The 26,687-nt window shown below is 34.9% G+C and overlaps 3 protein-coding genes across 4 annotated transcripts in view; all 3 read right to left on the bottom strand.

Annotated features, from left to right (window-relative positions):
- Window positions 1–16,768, bottom strand: part of LOC127062192 (klarsicht protein) — a gene marked incomplete at its 5' end in the record, with an annotated part of 45,189 nt that extends 28,421 nt beyond the window's left edge. Inside the window, 6 exons of the mRNA XM_050989945.1 lie at window positions 14,136–14,260; window positions 14,350–14,551; window positions 14,646–14,810; window positions 14,887–15,016; window positions 15,109–15,235; window positions 16,702–16,768. Coding sequence (XP_050845902.1) covers window positions 14,136–14,260; window positions 14,350–14,551; window positions 14,646–14,810; window positions 14,887–15,016; window positions 15,109–15,235; window positions 16,702–16,768 — 816 coding nt within the window. The remainder of the gene's footprint in view (window positions 1–14,135; window positions 14,261–14,349; window positions 14,552–14,645; window positions 14,811–14,886; window positions 15,017–15,108; window positions 15,236–16,701) is intronic.
- Window positions 16,769–17,359: 591 nt separating this feature from the next.
- Window positions 17,360–20,573, bottom strand: LOC127062281 (monocarboxylate transporter 5-like). 2 transcript variants are annotated; one of them, XM_050990206.1, is made up of 5 exons: window positions 20,023–20,573; window positions 19,714–19,852; window positions 18,715–19,641; window positions 18,449–18,640; window positions 17,360–18,050 (listed from the first exon to the last, which is right to left on the bottom strand). In XM_050990206.1, exons 1-5 carry the CDS (start codon window positions 20,140–20,142, stop codon window positions 18,046–18,048), a joined length of 1,383 nt encoding a protein of 460 aa, XP_050846163.1. In that variant the 5' UTR covers window positions 20,143–20,573; the 3' UTR covers window positions 17,360–18,045. The 2 variants fall into 2 exon arrangements, with proteins under 2 accessions (XP_050846163.1, XP_050846162.1); XM_050990205.1 differs by lacking the exon at window positions 17,360–18,050 and adding an exon at window positions 18,074–18,376.
- A 123-nt stretch (window positions 20,574–20,696) lies between these two features.
- On the bottom strand, window positions 20,697–26,608 carry LOC127062191 (uncharacterized). Its single transcript, XM_050989944.1, has 12 exons — window positions 26,445–26,608; window positions 25,723–25,935; window positions 25,390–25,640; window positions 25,169–25,315; window positions 24,259–24,463; window positions 23,962–24,191; window positions 23,629–23,814; window positions 23,040–23,223; window positions 21,849–22,012; window positions 21,491–21,755; window positions 21,243–21,415; window positions 20,697–20,976 (listed from the first exon to the last, which is right to left on the bottom strand). Exons 1-12 carry the CDS (start codon window positions 26,530–26,532, stop codon window positions 20,806–20,808), a joined length of 2,277 nt encoding a protein of 758 aa, XP_050845901.1. The 5' UTR covers window positions 26,533–26,608; the 3' UTR covers window positions 20,697–20,805.
- Between the last annotated feature and the right edge of the window lie 79 nt (window positions 26,609–26,687).

The following is a 26,687-nucleotide window of genomic DNA, read 5'->3' as shown; positions in this document are numbered from 1 at the left end:
AAATACAATGTTTCAAAATATTGTCTTCGATTTATCTTCATCGTTCTCTATATCTAAATTTATAAGATACATGATTGATATCACGTATCATACAATCGACAGACTTTTTTCGTTCAAATCCCCAAAATATATGCAAATTATGAAATAAAACGTCCAGACAATGATGTAGACCTTCAATTTTGTTAATATATTATTTTAGAGCGATTGTTCAACAATGATTTTTGTAACGAAGAAAAAATATAATACCTATTCAAATTCGAACCTTTTCAGTAATAACAACAACGAAAGAACATACTTCATTTGCCATCATTTACAATTAACGAGAAATTTCTATCATGATGCCTCTGATGGTCTGTAGTTCACAAAGAAGACACCACCAGCAAAAGTGACATAAGCTTTCACGTTAGTTAATTCGAAACAGTTCCAACGACTGATATTTTCATCAGCGTTTTCAGTTAAATCTCTCCACTAATTGGATTATTTTTACCCTACTGAACCTATTCTATCGTCTTAATCTAACAAAATATTAATCTCGATTTTACAAGATTTTTCATGTAAACTTAGACGTTTTCTTTCTTCGATTTCTATACTTTCTTCCCCTCTTTACTTTCTTTATTTTCTCTCTTTACTTTCGATAAAGTATCGAGTAAAATTATAGAACGACTTAACCACTACACGCCATTCGCTTCGTCCATCTTCTCTTATAGAATTAATGTGGGCCGTGCCGATACTTTTTCTCTGGCGACTACACACAGTCCCGAGAGTGAGGTAGGCAGCATTAGCCGCTTTCTGAAACATGGTATTCAACTGGAGGCGATCTTTCAAGGAGGAAGTACGATTAAGCGAAATTATCATTTTCCTGGCTTAGTCTAGCAACGCGCGATACCTGTTGTTAACGTTCTGACTATTTCATATCCCTCCTTCCTGATCAAGAGATGCGCATCCATCATTGCTTACGGTAGATTCACCAAAGGATTTGTTGATCGATGCATTAAAGGTACACATACGCACAGACACACACACACACACACACACATATATATCTCGCAAACACCAATATGTTATAGAAATTAATTGGATCTTTAATAAGAAGATCCAAAGCTTAGGCAATATATGATTTCTAGATACAAGTATATCGAGGATAAATCGAAATTATGACTCGTCCTTTTTAGACAACAACGTCGCGTAACGAGGCAACATAACCGAGAACGTTGGCCCGTTGCTACGATGGCAACGACCTCGCCATCGCATAAGGTCTAATTCAGCCGTTAAACCACTTTAATTTCTACGTTGCTCGTTTCTACCGCTATCTCTCTCTCTCTCTCTCTCTCTCTCTCTCTCTCTCTCTCCCTCTCTCTCTTTCTCTCTCAGGGAAACAAACGGCCCTTTATTCCTAACGGCCCATCCATCATCGAGAGGACTCGAGTTACCGACGCTCCAAACTAACCACGTGGTTCCATTGAAGTTTTTCATTGAGTTACAACAAAATGCAAAGTAAAACTAACTCCGGAAACGAATCGAATGGTTAAAGCTCACACGGATCTCCTGCAGTACGTGTGAAACGATTTTTATTTTACTTTATTTTATTTTATTTTAGTTTTCTTTTTTCTTTTCCTTTTTTTTTTTTTGGTTGTTGTTATCGTCCTCTCTTTCTTCCTGTCTTATCCATCCACGAAGAGTTTCGTCAAAATAATAATCGGATTAGATAAGAGTTGCATGGAATTACAAACCCCTCTACCGTTTCGTTCGTGGAATTATCTGGTAGCATAATACAATAAGAAACGATAGGATAACGTGCATGCAAAAGGTTAAACGCGTGGATAAACCATGCGTGCATTCGCGAAAGAAACGTTCAAATCCTTTACTACTTCCGCGAAGTAAGTCAAGCATTTCGCGTGTGCACTCCCAACTCTTGCTTCGTTCTCTTACATACATACACACACTTACACACACACACACACACACGTAGGTAGAGACATAAACGAAAGATTAACGAGAAACAAAGGCGTCGAATATTATTCTCCAATCCGCATTAGCCCACTTTCTCTTACGGATTGCGTGCGATTACACGCGATTGTTCTACTTGTCGCTCGAACGGAGATCGATCCTTGTCGCTTCTCGATCGTCGCCGAAAGATTTAGAACTTTAAACGATACGCGATATCGTTTCTTAAAGATACTCGGAGAAACTAGGGTTCGTAACTAAGGAAGAAAGAAAACAAAAATAAAAGGAAAGAAGAAAGAAAAAATGGGGGTGTAAAATAAAGAAAGAAAGGAAAAGAATATTTTCGCAGCTTTTTTGGAAGGCGACTGTACACGAAGATGCATCGATGCATCGATGCATCTACGTCCTAGTACAGTCGCCTTCCCAAATACCAATTCTTACGCAATAAAATAGCCTTCCCTGATAGCCCATGGTACAATTCTTGCACAATGCAATTACCTTTCTCTCGTGAAATAGTAAACGAGAGAAGGATTCTTCGAGAGATGATCACACGGTTAGAGAATATGTATATATATGAGTACGATCGATGTGTGTATATATATATATATATATATATATATATATATATATCGATTTTTCCTATCGAACACGCCTGATTTCACTCTTTTTTAATCCTTCTTTTTTAAGCACACGCTATTCGCGAGATACCATAATATATTATACGGTGCTCGACTTTCCCATGAAAGTCGGAGGAGCGAACGAGTACGTCCTGCCCTCGCATATAACATATACACCTATACGTGACACATATACATACGCATGTATCTATGTTTATATATACATATGTGTATATATATATATATATATATACACATATACATACAGACACACACATGTATATAGGAGTGTACTCATGTATGCGCCTTGAGCATCGTTGAGAAGCCGATTAAAGGAACGACGTAGCGATCGAAGCTTATCGCATCGGCGATATACTTTCACGATAAGCTCGAACAGATGCTAACAAATGGCAGACCACAGTCATAGTCTACACTCAACGTCGACTTGGCGCGTTTTCTCATTCATTTATCGATCCATTTCCCGTCGGGAATGAAACTTTCGTTCGAAGTCAACAGCACATGTTTCCGGTTCCCACTGATAGCCTCATAAAAGAGAGAAGAAGAAAAAAAGAAATACTGAAAAGGAGAGAGAGAAAGAGAGAGAGAGAGAGAGAGAGGAAAAGAGTAGGAGTAAACATTTATTTTCCATACACGGTAGCATCGATCCTTTTCCTTTCTCCATCAATCCCAACACTTTCAGCTCGTTGCTTATCGCTTGCAATTTTGTAATCAGTAGGAATTACCGTTCTCGCACCCTTCACCTTTGCGAAGGGTCAATACTCGGAACTCTCGATGGCGTATATATGTAGCAATTTCTATTTTTATAATTCTATTATATTCGCTCGAATTATGTCTACGCGATTATATCGACAAATTAAGATCGAAAATTAAGATAGAAAGCAATTGTTCAAAACGTTCGAACGAATTCAATGTTATCTTTATTGAAGTATTCATGTCTAAAAATATTCTTAGATCAACGTGGATATCGTAACTTTTAAAATAGAATAAATTTTGTTTTTTGTATTTTTCCTCTTTTGTATTCACGTTTATTTTTATTTTCTTTTTACTTTTGTATTCATTTTTGTTTAAAGTAAAATGTTGAAAGTAAAATATATGAAGCAAAACTTTTTAAATAAGCGAAATATTATAGTTTTTTTTTTGTAATTATATACGTACGAAGAAATTATTTCTCTATTATGTGAAGTAATGTACGTGCGTGAAAAATTGAAAAGAAATTATTGATTAATTGTATAGAAATAAACGAAAGAAGATATCGATCGATACAAAACGTATATAGATATTTATGTTCTATTCGAGTATCTGATAAAGAATGTATATAAAGCTTATCTTATACATATATGTATACATACATATATATTTTTTGTATCATTGCAGAACTAATAATGATTTTTGTAATGCTTCATAAAGCAATATTAGTCTTTTTCTCTCCCCCTCCCCCCTCTCTCTTTTTCATATCGATAAACTTACAAATTTAAAACGCTATTCACTTTCTAGAAAAGAAATTATCTCCTTCGAAAGGATAAAGAAAATAAAGAAAATAAATCATCGTTAAAAATATGATTAAAAACTTAGCATACCTTAACCGTAAGTTTGTACACGAACATATATGTCTGTAAAAATCTAATAAAATGAAAGGTATTTTTCTTCTAAGAGAGGTGGCAACTATTTTCACAGTGAGACGTCGATAATCGATCGAAAGTGGCATAACGGTAAGAAACTCATGGATAAGAAATAAAAAGAAAAAAAAAAAGAAACAAAAGGAAAAGAAAGAAAGAAAGAAAAAAAGGAAAGAAAAGAAAGAAAGAAGGAAAGAAAGAAATTACGGTTAGATAGTATGTACCAAATTAGATACAATATTTTTGCTTTCTTCTTTTTATTCTTTCTTTTTCCTTTCTTCTTTATCTTATAACTCTTTCTATTCTAAACAGATCGAAAACGGTAGACCGATATTCGTAGGCGTGGTTTTATCCCTCAAAGCGATTTTAAGAATACAACAACGACAACGACGACAACGACAATCAACCGACAGAAACTCTTATATCGTTTCGAGGAACAGATCGTGCTCGGATCGGTCCGCAACACCACAATTTACCACGACTGTTCTTTCTCTATCTAACCCGACCGATCGATCTTAAATTTTCTCTTTTCTCCTATATAAACCGTAACGGAGCCATTATCGACGTCGACATCGACATCGACATCGACATCGACATCGTCGAGACACGTACGAGAAGCGGAACCATTTTCGAACTTGCATTTCGACATAGTTCGAAGAAAGAAAACAAAACATAATGATAATTAAAAAAAAAAAGAGAGATATTAAGAACAAAAGAAAAAATAAATAAATAAAAAAAATAAAAAGAAGAAGGTTCTCCTTAACTCGTCACGATTCTTTCCTCGAACATCCACGCTCCTGTCGACTAACAAGTTCTAGATTCGTTTCGAGCACGAGCCAATGGAAACCGAGCCTCCTCTTCTTTTTATTATTATTCTCCGAGGCCATTAACGGTACAGTTTTTACATCTTCTTAAAGAAGAAGAAGAAGAAGACGAAGAAGAAAGGAGAAACCACGAGACACGAAAATACAGAGAGACTGCAAAAGTTTGCGCTTCTTCGTGTCGTTTTTTCGCACGTACGTCATCAGTCCTTTGATTTATGTATCCTTTCCTAAAATCAAGAAGACACGTGTTCGCCATGTTCCTGGTAACGAAGCTGAGGATGTAAAACAGTCCGTGTGTAATCAATTCAAAATAATCAACGTAGTAATTTATCCAGAGAAATTGAGACATCGATGATAGTTATTAATCGATTGCATACTTCAAACATGACGATTGTAATTTTATCCTTCGTCGAGGGTCATTGCCGGAGATTTTTTATTAATAATTCATTATGACGCTCGACTGGATTTCTTCGAGGTGAACGAAGCCCCGAAGAACGTTGTCGCGTTAAAGTCGAGCGTGAGATGAGTTGATCGCTCGTAAGGTTTCCTTCAACTTTTCCATCGATGGAGATCTCAACTCTTACACCGTAAGAAAAAGAACGAGGAAAAACAGGGATAGAGAGAGAGAGAGAGAGAGAGAGAGAGAGAGAAAGAAATAAAAAGAACGAATAAACGTCAACCCCGTAGTTCGAAACAACTCTTTTAATGTGTCTATGGTTTAAGAAAGTGACGCACGCATACCTCGACTTTATCGAGAGCGAACTCAAACGGGAAAGTAAATCCTTCGAATAACAATGACGGCGTTATCGTTCCTGAGATTCCTAAGAGTCGTATTTCTTTGGACGTGAAGAAGATAAACAATTTGAGAAGGATCTCCGAGATTTAATCCCTATTTTACGTACTCACTCACTATGATCATCATTGTAAGCACGAGGTGATAATGATAATGATTAACAAAAATTCTCTTATTCCCTTTCACTTAGAATGCAACGTAGTCCGATGATGCAATCACAACATTACTGGTTTCCATTACATACCTTCGTAATCACGTCGCAGTCAACATCTGTGAAACTTACATTTCTAAAATAGTTTGAGTCTTATCCTTCCTTTGTCCTTTTCTCTTAATCACTTTATATCATTCGATCTACTTGAGTAGTATGTAATTGACTTTCACGGTGGTAATACGCGATAAGACCGTCGATTTCTACATTGAAACTACTTTTCTCATTCATAGTTACACCTTTCTCTAATAAGAAATCTTTTTCTCTATGTACACATATGTCTATGTATTATATGAGTATTTATATTTGCCTATGTACTCGTCTTGTATAACCCGAACAAATTGAATTGCGGTTTTTGCGAAATGCAGATGGATTACCTAATACGTGTCCCGTGAAATATTGTTATAGAATTACGAGTTCGGCGCGGAAAGTTCGTGTGTAGGTACTACTGGATCGAGTTACGATCGTCGTTGGATCACGATCAGCACCGGGTAGATTACAAGCGATGAGAAATCGGACGATTCTAGTGACGACGACGACGACGACGAATAAGACGACAACGTGTCTACAAACGTGTGTGTACGTGGGTTCGATCACGAAGCCGGTTATGCTTATCTACGAGAGAGTATAACGATCGCAAAGAAAATGATTATCGATTTAAATATTATGATCGTTCATAGGGACACGTTGACACATTTATTGTTCGATAATACGATATGTCTATCTAATATCTATTATCGACAGTTTATTTCTTTTTTTATTTTTTATTTTTATTTTTTTTTTATTTCTTTTTTTTTTTTAATTTTTTTTTTCTTTTTAACAAGGATACGGCCAGATCTCTTATTGTTATATTTTTTTGTTTTATACCGAATTTCTTGACACAGCGATATACTTGATATAACGATAAACGAATTTAACAAATATCATGAATTTTTAACCTGCGATATTAATAGCCAATTGTACGAGTTAATTACGACAATTCGATATCTCGCTAAGTCATCTCTAATTCCAATTCTCTTCGTTGTTCCATTTTCACTCGGTGAATTAAACTCAACGACAACGATACGAAATGGTGTGAACCACACCTAAGGTGATACAACCTCCGGAGAAAGGAACAACCTCCGCGTTCCTAGACAAATAGTCAAGATAATTAATAAAGCTCTTACTTTGTCAGTACCAAGAATAAAACGAATTATATCGATCGTACGGATTAAAACGATTTTCTCATAATTTTTAATACCCGAATTTCGAACGAATGATTTCAATGGAAACGAAAGGGACATCGTTGCATGACTCGACGTTTACATTTTAATTGCTATCGAAAGCAAAGCAATAATATAACTTGAAGCAGTCGCGACTCGTAATCTGTTATAACTAGTCAAAGTCGTTTGACAGGTAATACGACTGCGACAGGTGATTCGTCAGATGCTGCTACTAATACTGTCTGTCTCTCTTATTCTTGCTCTCTCTCTCTCTCTCTCTCTCTCGCATTATACATACACGCATACAAGTATCTACAATATACACACGAGTCTCTCGAAACATTCCAGTGGTTCAATGTGCTCATCCTGGATGGAAACACTATACGTGGATCGGGCAATGTTCACGTCGTCTATACGTTCACTCACATCATGTTATTATTAAAAGGAATAAAAAGAATAAAAAGAAAAAAAAAAATGAAAAGAAAAAAATATATACTCATCATACTAACGGTGCGTCATTTTCTTTAGTAGTATCATACATTTTCTAATTACCGAGCGTTTGCATAATAGATTTCTCTACTCGTCGGAGAGCGTCACGTTGAGCCTTGAAACGTTGAAGGTGGAACGTGGAAACGAAATCTTTTTCTTATTTATAGATGTTGCCGCTGCGTGATATAGTGAAAGTGCTAAATAAATGATCACGGTACGATCCTTCGATAAATTCTCTCTCTCTCTCTCTCTCTCTCTCTTTCTGTCTCTCTCCTTAACTAATAGCTCTAGCACAGAGAAATTGAATCAAAGCAAAGAACGAAAGATGAAATAGACCGTTACAGTTATGCATCCTCGTATTTTCCGTACGCAACGTACGCGTTTTCGATTTATTTATACGTAATGCTTTTTCTTTAGGTACGTACGTACGTATCTATGTATATATGCATGCATATACGTACGTGCCAACATATGTATATGAACGAGGGAAAAAAAAAGGAAGAAAAAAGAAAAAGAAAAAGAAAGATCCTATAAAGAAGAAGTAAATGAATCTCGAAAATGAGCGCGTCTCGAATCGAGCGCATTCGCACCGTTACTTTATCAACCAGAAATCACGTTCATTCGTCGTATACGACCTAAATTGTCATAAGATTCATTGGCTCACATAAGCGAAATCCGATTAACCTAAAACGTTTGAGAAAAAAGTTTCTTTCATAATATCAGATAAAAGTACACTCGATATCTCGATATCTTTATCTCTACTTCATTAAATAGATTCGTTGGTGTGAACGATCATAATCTTTCCTAGCTTTTCTACCGTCCAACGAGTTTTATATTTAGAGCTTTCTGGACTTGGATAGATGCCACACGAGATTATGAAAATTTATTATAGCGAATACGTAAAAAAAAAAAAGACAAAAATGAAAAATAGAAAGTAAAAAAAAAAAAAAAAAGGATGAAAAAAAGTTCGTTCAACTTTGTGATCGAACGAAAAGAATTATTCAACGTGGAAGAATTAACGAATCGGATTTTCAATAACATAATTTATTATCTCATATAGAGAATTACAGGATGAACGATGAAGATTCGCGTTGAGATAAAAGCTTTGCGAGTAGGTGGCCTAAACTACATGAAACAGATACACATATATACATACATACATAAGAAGACAAGCATATATACAACGTACACATACATAAGAAAGATCGAAAGGAATCGTGCCAACGTTTCGACATTTTCACGACACACGTGGAACACTTCCGGCTCGAAATCTTGTCAAAGTAGCACATATATACAGGACATAAATGCATACATACGAACGTACGAATATACATACATACATACATATATATATACATACGTGAGTACATAAGTGCGAGAGGAACGTACGAGAGCGAACGGATAGCAGAAACGTTCCGCTGTTCTCTGCTGCTGCTGCTTGCGAAGCACAGAAAAGTATTTTTGGAGTCGCACCACAGCTCGTCACTCGAACGAACGAACGAACGAACTTACCATCCACGAAGTCGAAATTATTGACCTCTTTACAGGAGCATCTGCGGCCCGGCAGTTGGGTCCAACTGCGAAACGCAACTACTATCAGGCAAAACGGCTGTTAAGTAGAGCGTGTAATTTCCTCGTAAAAGGACACGAAGAGAGACAACGACAACGACATCGACAACGACAACAACGACAACGACAATGATGACGATGAAGATTCAAGTATGCAAACTGACGACAATGAAAACCCTTGTTGTTTTCTTTTCTCTTTCTCAACTAGATAAAAAACTTAACGATTTTCTTGATAGGCGACGTGATCACGTTCTACTTTATTTCGAGATCGTTTCGAGAGTTGGATCGTTTCTATTGCTTTACGAAGAACTATAAAACACTTCGTAATAACGAAAGAAGAAAAAAAAGAAAAAGAGAAAGAGAAAAAAGAAAAAAGAGGGGAGGAGGTGGAAGAGGAGAAGGAAAAAAGAAGTGGACGAAGAAACGTTTCAAGGTTTCATCTAAAGAACCGAGATCTATTTTCTCTTAATATGGCCAATTCCGCGTGAACTCGTCCGACCTCAAACGACCGACTTCGATAACCGCGAATGTCGTTCATCCGAACGGTGCCTCTCCACGTGGTCGCATAAGGTGTCTGGGTTGAACGATCCTACCCAAGCGATATATACACTCGACGTATTCGAGCCAACGATCCACCGAGAGAGAACCTTGGATAGTACGGAAAAACAATAGCCAGACTCGAGGAACTCGATCCATCGATCGAGAAAAAGTAGTACCCCGGTTGGTTACTCGTTTGACTTCGTCTATAGCTAGAAAAGTAATCGATCGATCCGATCCATATCTATCTTCTATAATAGATAATCAAAAATGAATAATCTTAAAGACGAAGAAAATGTGATCGACAAAAACGTATTACATACATATTTTTGTCAATATAATCAATAATTTAAAATAGAAACGAATTCAACCCTCTATCATCAACCTATTATCTCTAGGATTTATTATATCATCTATAGAATTTTCTTATTTTCTAATTAAAAAGACAGTAAGTTGCGTATAATGTAAGTTTCGAAAGTAAAATTGGATGATAAGGACGTTACGTTACCGAAACGTATATCCACTCCAGCAAAAAGAGGATCCACGAGGAGATCGAATCTCGTCGTAATAGCGAGAATACACGAAGGAAAATAACCGTCGATGCATTCGATCTTCTTAAAACGGTAGTTCCGATGACGATGATGACGACGACAAAGACGACGACGACGACGAAGAGGACGACGATGATGACGACGACGACGACGACGATGTCGATGACAACGACGATAACGACGAAGAGGACGACGATGATGACGACAACAAGGATGAGCTAGCAACAGGAAAGAGAAGGGCGTCCTCAAGAAGCAGCTTACAGCAACACGAGTATCAGCGTTGCTAGCTACGATGGTTGCTTCTTTCCGCTTTTGTCTTTTCTCCGTCCATTCGTTGCTAGACGGTGTACGGACGGCATCGAGATGGATAATCTTCAGTTCCTCTTTCGACTCGTACTTGCGTCTCCTTCCTAGACAGCCCCCACTGAACTTGCTGGTCTTCTTTTCAACCGATTCACCGCGCAGGCGCACCAAAGACCGACGCTTCTCTCTCTCTCTCTCTCTCGCTCTCTCTTTTTCTCTTCTTATTCTTCTTCTCGTCCGCGGCAAAAAACTTTCCGCCCACGTAAGTAAAGAAAGAGAGAGGAAGACGATTGTGATCACGAAAATCAAGATTCTCTTCCGCGTGGCGAGTGGACGACTCGTCGAACGTTCATCGGACTTATCGGCAAGGGCAAGAAGAGGAAAGGAAGGTTGAGGATCGAAGGGAGGGTCGTTTATGAGTCTTAAGACGAATCGAACACGTGAAAGCGCACATCCTTGTTGTGTGGTCCAGCACGCGTTGTGTCGTAATAATAATGATGATAAAGAGAATAAAAAAAATAATAATAATAATACAAATACAAAATAAAAAAATTCCTCCCTCCCTCGAAAAAAGAAACAAAACCTCTAAAAAAAAAAAAAGGAAAAAGAAGAGAAAAAAAAAAGAATCAAATACAAAATTACGCGAGAGGTACACGCACAGGCGGATACATTATCCAACCATCCACCACCGTTACTATCTACTACCACTTGGCTTGGTTAAATCGAATAGAACTAACTAACGTCTAGGAACAACGAGCACCGGCTAAGAAGAAGATGAAGAGGAATAAGGAGAAGCCGAGAAACGAGTCCAGACGCGAAGATCGCCGGCAAAGAAAGAAAGGAACTAGCTCTTCTGGCCTGTTGCTTCTATACGAAAGAGGGAGGGGGTGGTGGGATAAGGAGGAGGAAGGGGGTCTTGGAGGGAAAGATGGAAAGAAGATGAAGAGAGAAAGAGAGATAAGGAAAGGGGCGGGAATCTCTCGAAGCAAACGTGCTTTGCGTCCCTTCCTCGTCCAGCGACGCCACGAAGAGCGAACACACTCTGCGACTACGGACCTGCAGCCGGCAGCAGAGGCCAGCTGCTACTCGCTCAAAGCACGAACACGCGCGAACCGAACCGCCTTCGGCCAACGTCGGCTTCAAACAAAACTACGGACTTTGTTCGTCGTTGCTCGCGTGCTCATGGGCGAGCAACTAACACGTATACATGCATATATACATACGTACGTACATAAGTACACGGACACCGTATACACAAGAGAGCACGAGCGTCCCCTCACGTTTACTATTTAGTGCCCACGCACTCTCAGGGGCTTATACTATACACTTTTTCGCTCCGTTGGTATGTTCCTATGCATTGTAGGGGGAAAAAAAAGAAAAAAGGAAAAAAGGAGAAATAAACTAAAGGGGTCTCTCTCGGGTGAATTCGAAACGATGCTGACTCGGAACCGAACTGACCCGAAACGCAACCAACGAACGAAAAGGAAACGCGTGCCGCATGCGAACTTGCTTCGTATGAATACCCCTCCTTTTTCTTTTTTCTTTTTTCGTTTTGTTTTGCTTATTATTATTTCTTTTTTTTTTTTTTCATTCATCATATATATTTAAGTATACCGTGTAGATCGAAAAATCGACGATCTTGATTCATGCGGGCCGGCCATTCGGTAGAAATAATCGTTCTATCGTTGATACGTATGTACGTATATATATATGTATGTATGTATATGCTACGGGTAGAAACTTCCACGGGGAAAGTGTGAGAAACTGCAGCCGGAAATTATAGGCAAGATCGTATCTGTTGTACGTCAACTTTACGTAGAGTACGTATGTACTTTACGCGATGTCCGAGTGACGCATACCGAATATCTCTCTAAGACATACAATACATCCTCTTAGAAAATCGTATCCTTTATTATCAAGATCGTCGTCCTCGACGCAAATAATTCATGGGGTAATCGTGTCGAGGAGAAATGGAGAAATGGAGGGTAATGGAGAAAGAGCGAGAAAAATATGGAAAAACACCCTTAAAAATTTCTTAAGAGTAATAGGAACAACACTTTCGTCCGAGCAGGCTAGTCGCTGTGATAGGACGGTTAAAATGACCGTGAACGTTACTCAACGTCAACCATATATTTCCATGTGCGTTATGTTAGAGTGAAAGTTACGTTAGTTTAGCGGAGGTAGTCAAAAGATGGCCGCTTATGTGACTCACAGGGGACAACAATGGATTGTAGAAAGAATCTGCCGAAGAGCCAATCTCGCTTATAAAGGCAATTGCCACTCGTTCCTACTCGCTGTTTAGCGACACGCGTGTTTCCTTTATAGATACAACGTAACAGTTTGTAATAGAGTTCGACGAATTCGCTAGTGCATCCTCCGTTCGTGTAACTCCGTTCCGTTAAATTGCAAATGCCGATAAAAATTTTAAGAAAAAGAAAGAAAAAAGAGAAGACATTCGCATATCTATTCTATTTATATTCTATCGACGAATTTCTAATTATTTGTTTTTATGCTGAAAACAAAAATATTAACGATCATATTAAAAGAATATTTATTTAATTCTAAACATCGAGACATTATATCCTATATAAGTTTGAATACTCGATTCGTCACGCTTTCTCCGAAATTTTTCCAACAACGGAGTGAGTAGTACTAACAGCGAAGTCTTCGCTCACTCTCTCAACATTCAAATATAACGATCGCCTCGAGATACTAAACCGCAATGGTTTATCTAAATTGCAGTTTACGAGCAACGAGAGATCTTGCGGTAATCCCATTTCGATCGTATTAATCTTTAATTATTTTTTTTTTTCTTTCTTTCTTTTTTCCTTTTTTCGGTCGTTTCGTGTTTCGTGACTACGGTTGGAAAGCTATTTATCTTATGAAAAGAAATATCCTGGAAAGCAGCGTCATCCATTTGTTATTCACTGGAAACCGTAATCTCTTGTACTACTCATGGCTTACCGGTTTTTATTGCTCTATTACACATCAATCGTTTGCACGTTCCCGCCAGTTGTTGAAGAGTAATAATACATACTAAGAGCCACATTCGATGGGAAGTGATCGCGCATGAGTGAAAGGACGACTTTATCAGCCTCATCTTTACTGACTCAGACTCAGTAACTACCAGCGATGTAATGACAATTCCCCGAAGCAAGGTGGCGGTACTTATCGCGGTATAACTCGACTCCAACGCTCTTATCTACTTCAGGTAAATATTTCAACGCACGTCAAGTACATAAAAAATAAAATTCTTAACTAATTAAACAAAGAATATTCAGCTAGTGCATTAAAAAAGAAACAAAAAAAAAAGAAAGACAAAACACAGAATACGTAAAATACCATGGATTTGAAAATTGTATAATTTGACGAGTTATTGAACGTCCTTGTAATTGTTTCGCTTATTACATGAATCATCAGTTATGATCAGTTATTTTAAGAACGAAACTAACACGACTTACCATATGCTCCATTGCCTTTTCTTCTAATTCTGCTAAAGTCCAATCTACGTGAAAACTCAATGGCTTCAAACGCGATTCCATTTCTCGTAACCATTTTCTTAAACATCTCACTTCGTGTTCAAAGTCTGTAAAAAAAAGAAAAATCGAGAATTATGATTATGCAAAGCACTCAGAGGATTCAAATTATTTCTTGATAGAAATAGTAAACAATTACCTGCAGATACGTCCTGTTCGTCGGACACAGTCCGTTCTACAGGTGCCATAATTTGTTCTACTAATTCCCACTTTGCATTCAAATGATTAACACGCCACGCCACTTCATCTTTTAATGCAGGGGTGCATGCTACTAATTTTTCTGCTTGTTCGTTGAACAATTTTCTTCTATATGCCCTACGTCGCAACTCCTCCATGTGAGCCTAAAAATATATAATTAAAACGTTTACATTAGATGTACGATTTAAAAAGAAATACGGGGATAGAAAAAGAATATCTTAATGCAAGTTTACATACCGCACGTAGGCTTTTGTCCAAAAGATTTTCTTCTTTAGAATAAACTAATTCCTGAAGGACTCTTAACCACGAATAAAGCTCTGAAAATTGGCAACTAACTTCCTTCAAACTCCAGGACTGAGTGGATACGTCTGTCTCGTCCCAGGTTAATTCACCATTAGCTTCCTATCGGAAAATATATAGCAATTTTTTAAATTCAATCTGCGGTACGTATTGCTGAGATTTATTCCATTCTCCTTACCTTACAACTATCTATTAAATTAGTATCCATAATATAATCATAATTGGACCGTATTGCGGCCCAAAAGTCATCTTTGCTATCTTCTCTGTTAGTCCACATTCTTTGACATTGCATTTGTTTTGGATCTTTTCTAAAAATACAAATATTTAACGTTAGTGTTACAAATTAGAATATTGCACGCGTATACAAAATAAATATAGAAATAACGACTAAAAGATAAACCTTTTTTTGGTAAGACTGTTGTACGGTCTTTCTAACGGCATGCTCACTTGCTTCCGCCTTTCTAGACTGTTGCTAGAAGGCTGAAGTGAGGATAGAGAGAAACTCATCTTCATTGCCTTGCGGTGATCTGGAAAAACGAAATGACAAATTAGAAACAAAGTACTTTGTTATCGCAACTATAAACCACATTTAATCTAATATATTTAAACCTAGAGATGAATTGACGACGATACGTCGTTTACAAAATAAATACGTAACGAGTTTATAAATTTCAAACACTAGTTATAAAAAAATAAGGAGTTAAAGTGCCACGACATTTATTTATTTAATGATAAAAGATTCTCAAATATGTTTACTTATCTCATAGAGGTTATAATAAACAACTACACAAGTAAAAGATGTAAAGCTACTTTGCAATGATCAAACATAATAAGTAGTTAATAACTTACATATAAACCAAAATAGAAAGGTTCAATAACCTTTTTAAAATTCATGTCACTTGCTACACAAGATATAAAACTTTGTAACGTACATTTTCAAAGCATCGACGCATACGTGTATATATACACGTACATATATATACATGTATAACATAACCACGATGCATAAGTGTGAAAAAATATAAGTAGGAAACGTAAGCGTAATAAAAGGATATTAACATTCACTTGGTCACCTTTTCCACGAAAGTGTAGTTATCGCGCCACAAAAGACTCGCATACATATGCGTATCACATTTTTTTTAATGGTCTCGCGTGTCTCACACGTTCTACGTAAAAAAGACGAAGAAACGATGATAGTGAGGTCGAGTATCGCATTACACGCGTGTACATTTTCCACAGGTGCAACGATGAACGTACATTTGAAAACTTGTAGCGAGTGGTGTATAATAACGATGGTAAAGAATGATAAACGACAAATGTTGCTGCTAGCCGGAACTCTAAGATTTTAACACCTCACGCGCGAATTTGCATAGGCCTTAAAGAAAACTAGATAAACGGGAGGAATGAAAAAGAGACAGGATAACGGCGCGGGGAGAGCTTGGTGTCGTTGTCATCTTCGTATGGTTGTATGCGTGTATGTATATCGCTTTGCTAGTGGTAGTGATATCGATGGTGGTGGGGTAGTATCGCAAAGAGATGAGCGGGGGGGGGGGGGGGTTAATACAGAGAAAGAGAGAGAGAGAGAGAGAAAGAGTGAGAGAGAGAGAAAGACGGAGGGAAATAGAGAGGAGAGAGTATTATTTGCTCGACGATTCAGAAGAGAGTTTAACGCCTGCGGTAACATTTCCGGCGATGGTAACTGATCTCTCATATTTTCTTGCCTTTACTAATTATGAAATAAGATTGACCTTTTTCGAGACATTCTTAAAGGCGTCAGATAAGATGATCAAAATAAAGAGGGAAAAAAAATGAAAAACGTCATCGATTCGAATAGGTTTAGAACGTGACAGGGTTCCACACCCCTTTGGCAATGCACGAGAAAAATCATACCGACCCAATGCGGCACGCCTTCGAATAACACCAAGCGAAATGTCATTGGGAAAGATTTTCATGAGATTCTTTAACGCTCCCCACCCTCCTGTGAGTTACTCACGTTTACTCACGTTTCTTCTTGCCGCTACGAAAGCCTGACCCGCGCCTCTCTTCCTTCTACTTCCGATTATTCACCGACACCGGACACTACATAATCTTGCCGTACCACTTTAAAAATACACCGTAAGCCGTGGGAACTCTTTTAGTTCCTGACTCTCGTTTATTTTTATTTCTTTTTTTTCCCTCTTTTTTTTTTATATACATATATATATATATATATCACTTTTTCTTTCTCCCTTTTCTTTCGCTCTTTTTTTCTCTTAGCCGACGAAGAACCGCCGTGCACACCAGCGGTGTACACAGACGTGCACTGCGTCAGTGGCGCCTGCGCTATACGAGCTACAAAACCGTGCTTCGCTGCAACGTCATGGCGAGTTCACAGAAAGGCAAAGTGACCAATAAGCGACACGACTAATTTGCTCTCCGCCAATCACGCTTTCGCATCTTTTATATGAAAGATCGATGACTCAACTTCATTGGCTCGCGAGGAATTGAATTTCGGATACTTTTACGTTGTGTACGATCGTACAAATATACACATACACACACTTGTTTCATCCAGCGTGCGTTGCGGCACAAATTATTCAAATACTTTGATTTTTATATTATATTAACTGTAAGACGCAGGAATAATATAAAGTATATATCAAGTGTTCTAATTAGTCTCGTAATTAGAAATGAAAATATTTAATTCTTGTTTAAATTTTTCTCGTAAATTTACAAGAGATTCTGCAAATGATTAATAATAATTATTATTATTTTCATTACTTGGATCGTTGTGATTATTACATAGAATATAATTTTAATGTATGAGATCATTACAGTCGTGTTAAATTATTATCGACTTGCCAGTAAATTATTCATTATTGTCTTTATGTAAAAATTATATAATTATTTGTGATGTAAAAAAAAAAAAAATTATTATTTCTATGAATAATTAATAAAGACATAAAAAATATGAACCAGTCATGCAATTTTCAGCCATAATACATATGTCTAATAAAAAATGTCTCAACATAATTATTATATAAATTTTATGCAATAACATATAAGAATTCTTATATGTATAGATATATCTCATATTTGTTCAATCTGAGTCTTACCAAAGTTAAAGCACAAATATGAGTTGAAAGATATAAGTAGATCTCGCTGACCCATGGAAACAGTCTCAAAATAGATGGTAAAGAGTCAAACATAACTGGAGTTTTTGTAGGATAGTATGCCAAAAAAGACAGAGATCAATGCCTTGTGTACAGCCTATGACATTGATACTTTAGAACTATAGAATAACACAAGTTAAATACTTTGCTTTTAGTAGACAGTTGTGTTACTTATATTTATTTGATTAATCTAAAAAAGAAGTGTAAAAAATGAAAACCATTAATAATATTTGAAATTATTTCTAAACTATACTCTTATTATATATAACATATTATGTACATATATACATATCTATTAAATTATATGACTATGTCTTTTAACACAGTAGATTTTTCTTAAGATAAATGATATGTATAAATCAATTTTACGCAAATAGAGATTAATAAATATAAATTATGTCGATTTATAACAACCAATGCATCGTTGTTTTACTATATTTAAGATTGGTAACCAAATCCAGTAACAACCACTTAAAAGTAATAATAATGCAACTAAATGAAAACAAAGGATTGCATCTGTAATTATAAATTAAGAAGAAAATAAAATTGTATTGTGATTTTCTATAACCAAAAATAAAAATTACTTACTGCGTACGAAACAAAGGGATAATAAACTGATCCCCACTACTGTTGAAAATACTTTATGAAATTGATGTATAAAACGAGGTCCAAAGATATCACAAAGTATTGAGTCTTGACAAACTGATAGTCCACCGATACATATCCCTCCTAGCAATGCACAAGCCATGAATACATAATATTCTGTGGTATATGTTAATACTGGAAAAATAGCGTATTAATGCAAATTGTGTGCGATCAGTGATATTTTAACTTATGCATGTTTTAGAACATACCTACTAAAATAGAGCACCCAAGCCAACATGCTATACCAAAAAGTAATCTTCTATTTTGCGGTGCAGCTTGCAAAATCAAGAAAGTAATCGAATTTGGTAAAAGAGTACCAAAACCTGCGATAATTGATATTGTAACATAATCTTGCGAAGAAGATATTTTTGTGATGAACATATAAGGTAACAATATCCAAAAGAATAAGGTAAAAGATTTTATTCCGACCCATGTAAGTATAATCGTCCAAAATCGAAAATACAAAAAAATTTGAATTTGATTTTTCCATTTATTATTTGATTTTATAGTCGAATTAACAAAGATATCTTCTTCGCTATCTTCGTAAGTATAAATCTCGTTATTTCCAGCAAATGAAGAGTTGGTATCTTCTATTTGTTCTGTTCTTTCGCAAGAGGAATTTTCCAAGTTATTGTTTTCTGTAGATTCTACTCCCATATTAACATTGGACAGATATTTTGCGGAGACTTCACTGTCGTCCTCAGTTGTTAAGAGTAAATTGTAACGTGAAGGTTTTGGAGACATTGGCTGCCGTAACAGAGCAACACCCAAAATAGTTGGTATGAAAATAATTGTTATAAGCAACAAAGCAATTTTCAAATGGACTTGCATAAGTAAAAAATGAGTGAGACTTGGAACAATAATATAGCCCAACGACAATGCGATATTTCTTATAGTAAAAGCTACTGATAATTTTATCCGGAAATACTTCTGCAAACACTCTTGGCTTTGAATCAGTACAAAACTTGCCCCTATACCCATAACTGCACCAGCACTTAAACTAGCTAAATATGCTCCAACTCCACCAGTGGCAAGATATCCAGATGCTAAGACACCAATAGATATAAGAGCTATTCCTATCAATCCAATTATACGTGGAACAGAGGACAAATCCACAATCATTTTAGACCATGGATCTGTAAAGAAATATATAGAATAGTCTCCATGATTATAATTACTACAAAAATACAAATCATTAAATTACTGACCTGCTAAACTCCAAAACGCTATAAAGAGCATGGGTGTCAAAATAATCTTTTGGTCCCACAAGTCAAATTCGCCTGTCTTATTTTCGGTCAAATATCCAAGTACAATACCGTATACTGATAGTATACTTGGTATGGTCATCTGTATGCGTGACATATAACATTTTGGAGATCATTTGTTTAATTTCTATACAATGCTATGCAGTGAATTACCCTTAAATAATTTAGGATAGAAAATTTTATGCACTTTTAGAAAAGTTATATATGAAAATTTATGAAGACAACAAATAACAAGTGATAGTATTGATATACCTGAATTAAAAATACACCAATTAAAATAATCCATGAATAACCCCCATCTTGTACAGTTGGTCCAAGTTCTGGAAAAGATGTGATAATATCATCGAGATAAAGATGTTTAAGAACAGACATCGTTGAATATTTCTTTTTCAATTTAGGTATTGTATAGATACTGTATCAACAGTTCAATAAATTATATAAAAAAAATAATTGTATTTCTGTAGGTAAGTAATGCATAACTATTCAAAGTATATCATATCTAATCTCTACCAAGGCGTCAATGGTCTGATAACTAAAGATAAGAAATAAAAGGAAACAGTAGAAGTCTTAACAAGTAATTTATATAGATAATGCAATCAAACTTTACTTTTAAAAAGTCGTTAATTGTTTCTAATATTTTATGAATATTTCATACTATCGAAAAGATTATATTAATTGAAAAATAAAACAGAATCTGTATTCGTCGAACATTTATATTATCAAATATTCTTACGATTTATATTTCCCGCGTGATATCCAGGATCGTGCTTATCAAAGCGAGTACCATGTTTATTTTGAATATTGTTTCTTTTTTACACTAGGCAGTGGTTCGTATTTTAAATAAATTGAAATTTAGAACGTTTAGCCGCTCCATATGTTTTAATCCTAGTTCGATAATTGAGGATAAATATTTAATGAATGTAATATATAATGAAAAGTTTTTATTTTGGTATTCGTTTTTATAAACATACTCTATCGTCATTTTTTTTTTTATTAATTTTTACTACGTTTTTCCAGCGCAGAAATTTGTAGAACTTAAATTTCGCGAAGAGGTGTGATAATAAGATCCTTCACGAGAACATTTTCTGGTGTCTGCAATGTAAAAAGAATAGCATCGGCTACGTCTTTGGGTTGCAAAGCCAAACGTGGATTTTCCTTCAACCATTGTTGAGTCATTTCGGTTTCAACTAATCCTGGAGAAATAGACTGCAAAAAAAAAGAAGTCAATATCAATTATAAGTACGAAAATAAATTTCATATAAATTCGATTAAAAAATTTTCTTTTTTTATATTCGTATATTTTTATATATATATATATATATATTCGTATAGTAAGGTATTTTACGTATATTATATAATATTTTAATAAAATATTCATATATTATATAATACTTTAATATATTCGTGTAGTAAGGTATTTTACGTATATACCAACTATATACATTTAATTTACTTAACATCGATATACTTACAATGACTTTGATGTTAGACTCGAGCTGTGCCAATTCTAAACGAAGACATTCGGTCAACGCTGTAAGAGCAAATTTACTGCATATGTAAGCAGGAGAAGCTGGACGTTCAGAATTTATCGGAACTTTCAATCCAAATATATCGTTTACGTTTACGATACAACCATTGTCGATACCTAAAATCCATAGATAAATAAGATCAACTTATAACTTTGAATTGTTCATTATAAAGTTGTCCGTTACTCTCTTACCTTTCTTTTTCATCAACTTCAAAATCTCCTTTGTAATGTATGTAAGACCAAGAATGTTAAGATCAAATATTTTCTCCCAATCTTCTATTTCACCGGTAAAGAAACCTGTGTCAAGATTCAATGCTGCGTTATTTATCAATATGTTAACGAAACCTACGTTCTTTTCTATCCATTCTATCGCTTTCATGACTTCATTCTGATTCGTTAGATCGCATTGAAGAGGTAACAATTTGCCTGGCTTCGATTTCAATTCTTCGGCGAGTGCCTGTAAATAAGATCGTTATTGTTCGAAAGAATAAAAAAAAGAAAAAAAAAAAAAGAAAATTTTTTAATTCATTCTTAAATAAATTAAACTTACGTTGAGTTTATCGATGTGATGAGCGAGCCCAACGACTTTCAAACCTTTCGAGACGAGTAATTCAACAATGGCTTTACCAATACCAGAAGTGGCTCCAGTTACGACAGCTACTTTGTCTAAACCACTCCACTCCATTTTTAATGAAATGAATATATTTTCTGTTACTTAGATTCTTATTGAGAAATATTGATTCCTTGTTTAAATGTTTCGAAGTTATACGTACACAGTAAAAAAACGTAAGTAAGAAACTGAATTTTCTTGAAGCGTCGGCGTCTTTTATATTGTCTTAAAATGTGGCCCAAGATTAAGAAGGTCGTCGCAATCACATTCCGGTAGATGTTGTATCCTCGTTTTTGTATGATGCAGTTTGTTAAAAATCTTACACTATGTTTTGCACGAGACCGATATCGCTTTGTTTTTAGAAATATATCCCAATGATAGCACTTTCAATCATAGCGAAAATATAATTTTGTATATGTGTGCATATCTTTATGTATATGTACATATATATCTCTCATCATTCGAAGAGAATACAAGCAAAATTTTTGATAGTTAAAGCGATTCACGATTTCTTAAACATTTATGTTAAGAATGATGAAGTATTCGATGAAAGTATTATTGGGGAGAGTCAAGTTGTGAATCAAACGAGTAAACGATAATTTCTTTCCGCAATTGTTAACACCCGATAAAAGGTCACGAAAACATTTTATATTAAATTCTATCATCCGAATATGATTGTTATTAATAAAATGAAATAAAATCGTGTACATACATCAAATGTAGTATTTTATATCACTTATTATCGAAAATTGAAAAGCTTCAAGCCATATGATAAAACGACGAACTGTAGACAATTTATTAATAAATTTGTATGTTCTTCGAATTCATTTTTATATTTGTATAAATATTATTGTCTTTTTTTCTTTTTTAATTTCGTGCACTCTTCGTTTTTCTTTCATTAATTTTATTCTGTATCGAGTTATTATATCTGAAATAATTTATTGAAATAATTCTTATTTCTTGTATTCTTTGTAAATACTTTATGATATTCTCATTACCGTATCAATAAGAATTGTTTTTTTAACTGTTTCTTTATATCTGTCATGGTAAGCAGTGGAACAATCCGCGAATTTGCAATTTCAAGTGGCGAATCGATTTTTTTTTCTATTATTTCCTTCGTTTTTCCTAAACAGGCTAAAGCTTCCTTAAATCGTCCGGACAATCGTAATATAATCGCTTTTAATAAAATATATTCAAGATTCGATGGATTGTAATTACTGACTTTCGCGATCGTGTACAAAGCTTTGTCATAACAACGATGCATGCACCACATTACTGCATGTACCGCCATTGTATGGCTAAGTTCGTATATCTTCTGTGATATATAAATATAATACAAATTAATAATTGTTTATTTAAATTTATATTAACTATAATGCTACGTAACTTTGAAATCATACAATGTATTTTCATAAAATATATAATTAGTAAATAATATTATGTTCATGAAAATACGATCGTTCTGTACATATTTTTTTTTGTTCTTTAAATTTGATTTCATTTTATCTTCAGAAAATTAATCTTTACTTCATATCTGTAGTTGGAATACTTTTGGTTTTTCTTTTTTTTTTTTAAACATACGTTATACTTCGTATAATAAAAATATACCAGTATAAGCAATATTATAATTTTTTAATTATATCGTATCTTTTTTTATGTAAATATTAACAAAATTGGATTATAGAGAGTTTAGTTTATTTTTTTAGTAACTACAGAATACCTGTAGAAGTTTCTGAGCTTCCTTATTATTTTCATTTATAGTGAGAGCTTCTAGAAGAAATTCACGTGTCAACTCGATATCTCTCAAGAAAAATTTATATTTCGCATGAAGTGTTAAAAGATCGGAGAGTCTCATCGCATTTGAATTTTGCATGAATTCGTTCCAGTACGAGCAAAATGCATCGTACTTGTTTAAATTTTTCATCGTTGTCAAAAGCTTATTCTTGTATACATAAAAAAAAAGAAAAAAAAAAGAAAATCGTTATTTTGTAGCCGTTTATCTTTTAATAATGTAAACACGAAAATAAATTAGTTACAAGAGTATGTTAGTTACTTCTACATCGATGATCGATGTATCAGGAGGCTTCAATGTTACGATACGTTCGTAATCACTAGCGGCTTGCAAAAATAATTCATGCTCATAATAACAATCTCCTCTGGCTTCATAACATTTAATCAACGATTTGATATAAGGAATATCAGCTTCTTCATAACTCGGCACGTTCGCCAATTTCAACATTAATCGTGCAATCTCATAATTATTAATCGCTTTAGTCCATTTTCCTTAAAGTGCCGAACTTAGAACGTCTTTTTTAATATTTATTATTTTTTTTTCGATTAATATTCGTACCTTGAATTTCGAAAATGGTACCTCTCAAAGCATAAATTTTATGAGACTTAGGATCGTGTTTCAACATTTTTGTAATCAACTTAGAAGCTTCCGATAGGTTTTCATTATTTTTAACGTAATTAAAGGCTTCTTTGTATAACGTGTTAAGTTCTTGCTGAACACGACATCTGGTTGGCATTTCTTCATAGGACCAGATATATTTTAACTAAGAAAAGAAAAAGAAGAGAAAAGAAAAGGAAAAAAATAAGAAAAATAATAACTAACATTGAGAATAATTACGAAATCACGACAAATTTTACTCACTCTCAAAGCTTCTCTACGTAGGTGAGTAAAACGTTCCTTTGGCGGAGCGAAAGCTTTCCGTATGTAATACAGTTTAAAGTTTTCCATTGTCATATTATTTGAATTTTAAGCTTGCTTTAGAAATATTTATAGTCTTAACGAATAAGAGCAGACTTACGAGTAAAAAGTTTTGTGAAAATGTTTCAAGCATAACCCACGTACATCGTGTAAAAATTATTATTATTTTCAGATCATCAAAGAAAAATCTTTTATTAATCTCTACTTGCTCGGCTATTACATTGTATTTTATTCGAATAACAATGATCGCATTAGGTAACTATAACAGCGACGTATTGAATCCTTTAGCAAAACGATATAGTACAAGACATTTGTAGTACGTGAATACATATCTAATCATAAAAAGAAGATCGAAACGAAAGCCACGCACTATTCAGCGTACTATCGAACTATCGAACGGATCTTAGAAAAGAAAATCACCAAGTTTCGCCCATTGGTCGTAAAACGATATCTTGAATCTATAATATAAAATTCATTATATTTTATTTTGTCTTGTATTATCATATAAGGAATACTATTAAAAAAAAGAAAAAAAACGTATTAATATTACCACAACGTTAGACGGAGTAGATAGAACGTAGGACACAGCATCTGCTACATCTTGACCTTTCAACGATGGCATAGCAGCTAAAACCTCATCGGAGAAAGCACTATAAGATGCCAACAATTCGGTTGCCACGAGGCCAGGACTGATATTCTAACAATAATAAAAATGAAAAATCGATGAATTGATTCGTATTGCATTCGTTATGATATATTTATTAATTTTACCGTGACACGTATTTTAGTTCCACCCAGTTCATTGCGAAGTGTCTGTGCAAGTGTAGCTAACGCACGTTTCGAGGATGGATAAACACCGAAACCAGGTACAGCAGGTACTCTTTCTCCAGCCAAACTACCTATATTAATGATCAGACCATCTTCGCCTTTCTTACGCATTAATCGTGTCGCTTCTCGTATAGTCAAACAAACTCCTAAGACGTTCACTTCGAAAACGGCTCGCCAATCTTCCAATGATCCTTCTGTAATATCAATTATATGTCATAGAGATATATTTAAAATATATTTTTATTCGTAGATCGACGATAAAACATCAAGATTTACCCGTTAACGAGGACTCCTTAGCAATACCAGCGTTATTGATCATCAAATCGAGAGATCCAAGATTTTCTTCGATCCAAGAAAATGCAGCTGTTGTACTCTCTTCTTTGGTCACATCGCATTCGATCGCATGGAGTTTCCCTGGTGCTCCTTCTAAACTACTAGCAAGTTCTTCGATTTTGTCTGTTCTACGAGCTAATCCAGCTACCGTCATACCTGTAAAATACATTTTTTGTTCGTTTTCTTCTATTTTTTTCTTTCTATTCTCTTCATCATAGGAAGTATTGGATTATAGGAAAAGTTCATACTGCTTCTCCGTTTACACACATACACATCTAAACATATTAGTATATGTATATAGTATGTATATATATACTTGTTAGTATAAGTACATACTGTGTGTGTGTGTGTATATATATATATACATATTAGTGTATATATATATATATATATATATATATATATATATACATGTTAGTATATGTACAGTGTGTATGTATATATATTGTACAAATAGTATTAGGCATTTATACATTCTTTTTCTTTTTTAATTTCTTTTTTTCAATTTAATGATTTATTTCAATGCTGCGTCTCATTGAAGAGGGGAAACAATCGGTACAAATTTTTCATGGAGAATCAAATATCTATAGAGCTTAACGATCTTATCAAGTCACATTATTTATATGCAAATAGAGGAATAATTTTGTTTACTTGTATCTTTTTACCGTTAGTAACCAATTGTCGAGCAATAGCAGCACCGATTCCCGCACTCGCACCAGTAACGGCAGCTACTTTTCCAACCCATCGTTCCATCTTGTCTGTCTTCCTTTCGAGAATATACTAATCTTACAGACTGTCGGTTGTCAACACGAGACACCTTATAAGTCTTCCAATGGGATATACAAAACTAGTTGAAAAAAGAGGGGAGAAAAGTGCTCGTCAGTAATCAGATATATAAGTAATGCGAT

The sequence above is a fragment of the Vespula vulgaris genome, chromosome 3, assembly GCF_905475345.1.
Source record: "Vespula vulgaris chromosome 3, iyVesVulg1.1, whole genome shotgun sequence".
Lineage (NCBI taxonomy): Eukaryota > Metazoa > Arthropoda > Insecta > Hymenoptera > Vespidae > Vespula > Vespula vulgaris.
Note: the sequence above shows the minus strand (reverse complement) of the source record. Positions and strands in the feature narration are given on the sequence as shown.